Source organism: Gekko japonicus, unplaced genomic scaffold, assembly GCF_001447785.1.
Source record: "Gekko japonicus isolate JY-2015 unplaced genomic scaffold, Gekko_japonicus_V1.1 scaffold391, whole genome shotgun sequence".
Lineage (NCBI taxonomy): Eukaryota > Metazoa > Chordata > Lepidosauria > Squamata > Gekkonidae > Gekko > Gekko japonicus.
In genome coordinates, this window is record NW_015174286.1 from 36,242 (window position 1) to 39,719 (window position 3,478).

Sequence of the window (3,478 nt, forward strand, 5' to 3'; positions counted from 1 at the left end):
TAACTCAGCTTAGAGGGAACTTTGAGTGGCCACTTTTTGTCGACTCTGCTTTCGGTGTTGCGTGCTTGAAATAGCTGAGCTGGGTAGGAAGGATGACTGTTGCGGGCCTCTGAAACCTGCCCCCCCCGCCCAATTAACTTGTGAAAGCCACTGCCACAAGATGTGGGTGGGAAGTTTGGGGGGGGGACCCGTAGAGATGAAATATATTGTGAACAATCAAGCTTGCATTCAGGGACACTGAACCTCTTAAAAATAAATGCTGTTGAGAGAATGGGGGAGGGCAAACAGCTCTTTGAGCTTCCAGAGGCCTCTGGAAGGCTGCAGTTGGGAATAGAATGCTAGCTGCTAGCTAAGAACCTTGAATCTGGTCCAGCGAGGCCATACATATTGATGCTCTCTAGTGCGTGCCTAAAATTAAAAACAACAACATACAAACCTGACTTACCCAAACTTTCCAAGGAGATGCAAGGCCATTGTTCACATTAGTGTATGTCATGATTTATTTTGTCATGATTTAATTTTATGGATACTTTGGACATATAGAGAGGATGAACGAAAGGAGACGAAACAAGTATACAAGACGAGTGTGGATGGGAGAGTTGGAAGGGGTCGACCTCAGCGAACGTACCTCAATCAGATTGAGGACATTTTTAGCAAAGGCCAGTTTAGGAGTACCCTAATTAAGTTAATAACAATGTACCTACCTATATAGTTTAAGTTTTAAAAATTTGGCTCTCAAAATAAATTTCAATTGTTGTACTGTTGATATTTGGCTCTCTTGACTAATGAGTTTGCCCACCACTGCAGTGCTTATACAGATCCAATAGGCCCCAAGCACAGGGCTTGTTGGATTCCTGCCCCTTTTTTTCTTCTTAGAACACATGCATCTATGTATAAAGTAAACAAAATACCAGTTTCTAAATAGGAAAATGTAAAGAATCTCTATGGTTTATGTTATCTTTATGCATCTTTCTGTAGGTGATTAAGGGAGCAATCTCTGGATGAACAAGGGGAAAATCAAAAACCCTTTTTCCAAGGTTTAACACTGTTTAACTTTGTAGGTACCTGAGATTCTTCCCGGATGGCCAAGTAATGATGTTAACAACGCCGGAAGAACCTCAGTCTATTGTTCCTCGTTTACGAACTAAAAATACAAGGTGTGTATTGTGCATGTTGTAACAACTGGGCCCAAAACATTGTATATACACTCTACCATCAACAGTCATGGTTACCAGGAATAAACTAAGAGACATATTAATCAAGCTGTCTCTGTGTTGCAGCTATAATATGTGATTCTGGGTCTGGGAGAAATACTTTTAAACTGTCTTCCTTCTAAACTCTAGAACTGATGCAATCCTGCTTGGCCATTATCGCCTTTCCCAGGATACAGACAATCAAACCAAAGTATTTGCTGTAATGACAAAGAAGAAGGAAGAGGTATGTACAAAAGTAAACTTAATACAGCAAGGAGACAATAAATTATTTGTACGAAATGTGTCTTCTGTCCCTCACAGTTGGCCCATTTTCTTAAAGCACCTTTTTTCTTTAAAAAAAACAGCAGACAACATTTTTTAAAAAAAAATTCTCTGAATTTAAAAAAAGGTTTTGGTATGACAGCTGCTTACAGGGAACCTGCCATTTGAACTAGTTGACTTCACCAGTCATCTTACTTGGCTTTCAAACATATAAGGAGGTGGTTTAATAAAATTTATTTTTTTAAAAAAAACATATAAGGAGGTTAATGAGGCATTTGAAGACTTATTGGAGAAGTTACATGAAAAAGATTTCACCATATAAATTCAGGTGAACAGAAGATGATGGCTTCTGCACATGCCTGTGAATCAGAACTTACACGTTTACCTTTCTGCTTCCAGAATGACACCTGGAACTAGAAAGTCAGTAATTGGGAGTGGGTGAGGGGTTGAGGTTAAGGAGTAGAAGACAAGTAGAGGCAATAGGCAGTCTTGCCCTGTCTTCACCCTCCCAATATAATCTTTTCAGGTCTCACTTTTAGGTTCTTAGTACCAACTTCGTATTATAAATATGGATCTTCTTCGTGGTCTCTGTGCTTCACACCAATGGGATCTAGTGCGCCTGCGCTGGATCTGCCGGTGCCTAGCAAGCTCTCTTACAAGGATTTTCGTGCCTGGCCCAACTGAGCATGCTCAGGAGCCCCAGTGAGCATGCCCAGAAGGGCAGGCACGGACATCCCGCCAGTTCTTTCCTTTCCGCCGCGCTGAGCAGACCTTTCTTCGAGAGGTCTGGCCGGATCGCTGCTTTTTGATAACTTTTTAGTGATTAGCTCTCGTTTTTCGCCTCAGTTTTTCTTCAGTTTCTTTTTCTTTCTGTGTTTTGACAAAAAAAAGAGAGACTTTTTGTTTTTTGTCGTCTGAGGTAAAATTGCCTCAGGCCTTCGGGCCGCTGGCCCACCCCCCCCCTTGTCGCTGGCTTTTTCTCCTCAATCTATGGAGAAGAAGAAGACAAAAAAGTCAAAAAAGTGGGGATTTTTCAACCATTGTCGTACTTGTGGAAGTAAATTGGCTCCTCCAGACGGCCATAAGTACTGTATCTTCTGTCTTGGAGAGACCCACAAGCCGGACTCTTGTGAACATTGTGCGCAGTTTTCCAACCAAACTCGGAAAAACAGAGCGGCACGTTTGAAAGTTTTTCTTTTGGAGAAGGCGCTTCAACCGATGGCTGACCCGCCGGTTATTTCCTCCGTCGTCATGTCTTCCGCTGCCGACGCATCGACATCGAAGCCGTCGACATCGAAGGTTAAGTCCGTGTCCGATACCGAGAGGTCGAAACCTAATGTACCAAACGTTCCTTCCGCAGCTTCCACCCCTGCTAAGAAGGCCAGGAAGTCGGACTCCTCAGTGGCGACGCAGAAGGTGGCCAAGGTGGTGAAGCCTGCTAAGAAGGACTCTGTGCCAGCAGCACCGGCCCTTCCGCCACCATCGATACCGACTGGTTCGACACCGATGGCATCGATACCGGTGAACCAGGTCGCGTCTGAAACGACGGTACTTGTGCTAGACTCTCCAGACCATGAGGTGGAGACAGCCTTGTACGATGTTGACCAAATGGGACTCGTAAGTCACCAGTTGGGTGCGGAGTGTTCCCCCGGTCCATCCAGCTCATCGGCATCGGTCGCCTCAGAGCCTCCCGACATCGACGACCATTGGCATCGACGCTCAACATCCAATGCAGAGCGTTCGCCTCCCCGTCTGTCGCCTGACTCTATTGATATCGACGCCTTTGACTGCAGAAGGGGCACGTATGCTCTTCCGTCAACGTATTCTCCGCGTCGTCCTCGGTCGAGGAGTCGTTCCCCAAGATCGTGCATGCCGCCACCGATGACTTGGGATGAAAGGCAGTACCGTTACCTATACGGTCCGTACCACCCTCCGATGCCGTGGCTGGGCCATACGGGATACACTGACTGGGACAGATACTCCTGTCGATCTTCCCACAGATC

General features: G+C 45.3%; 1 protein-coding gene across 3 annotated transcripts in view; it reads left to right on the forward strand.

Moving 5' to 3' along the window:
• The window catches only part of FBXO9 (F-box protein 9), a 44,020-nt gene that overhangs the window by 26,384 nt on the left and 14,158 nt on the right, over positions 1-3,478 (forward strand). For all 3 annotated transcript variants that reach the window (XM_015423983.1, XM_015423984.1, XM_015423985.1), the window contains 2 exons: positions 1,062-1,157; positions 1,344-1,437. In XM_015423983.1, coding sequence (XP_015279469.1) covers positions 1,062-1,157; positions 1,344-1,437 — 190 coding nt within the window. The remainder of the gene's footprint in view (positions 1-1,061; positions 1,158-1,343; positions 1,438-3,478) is intronic.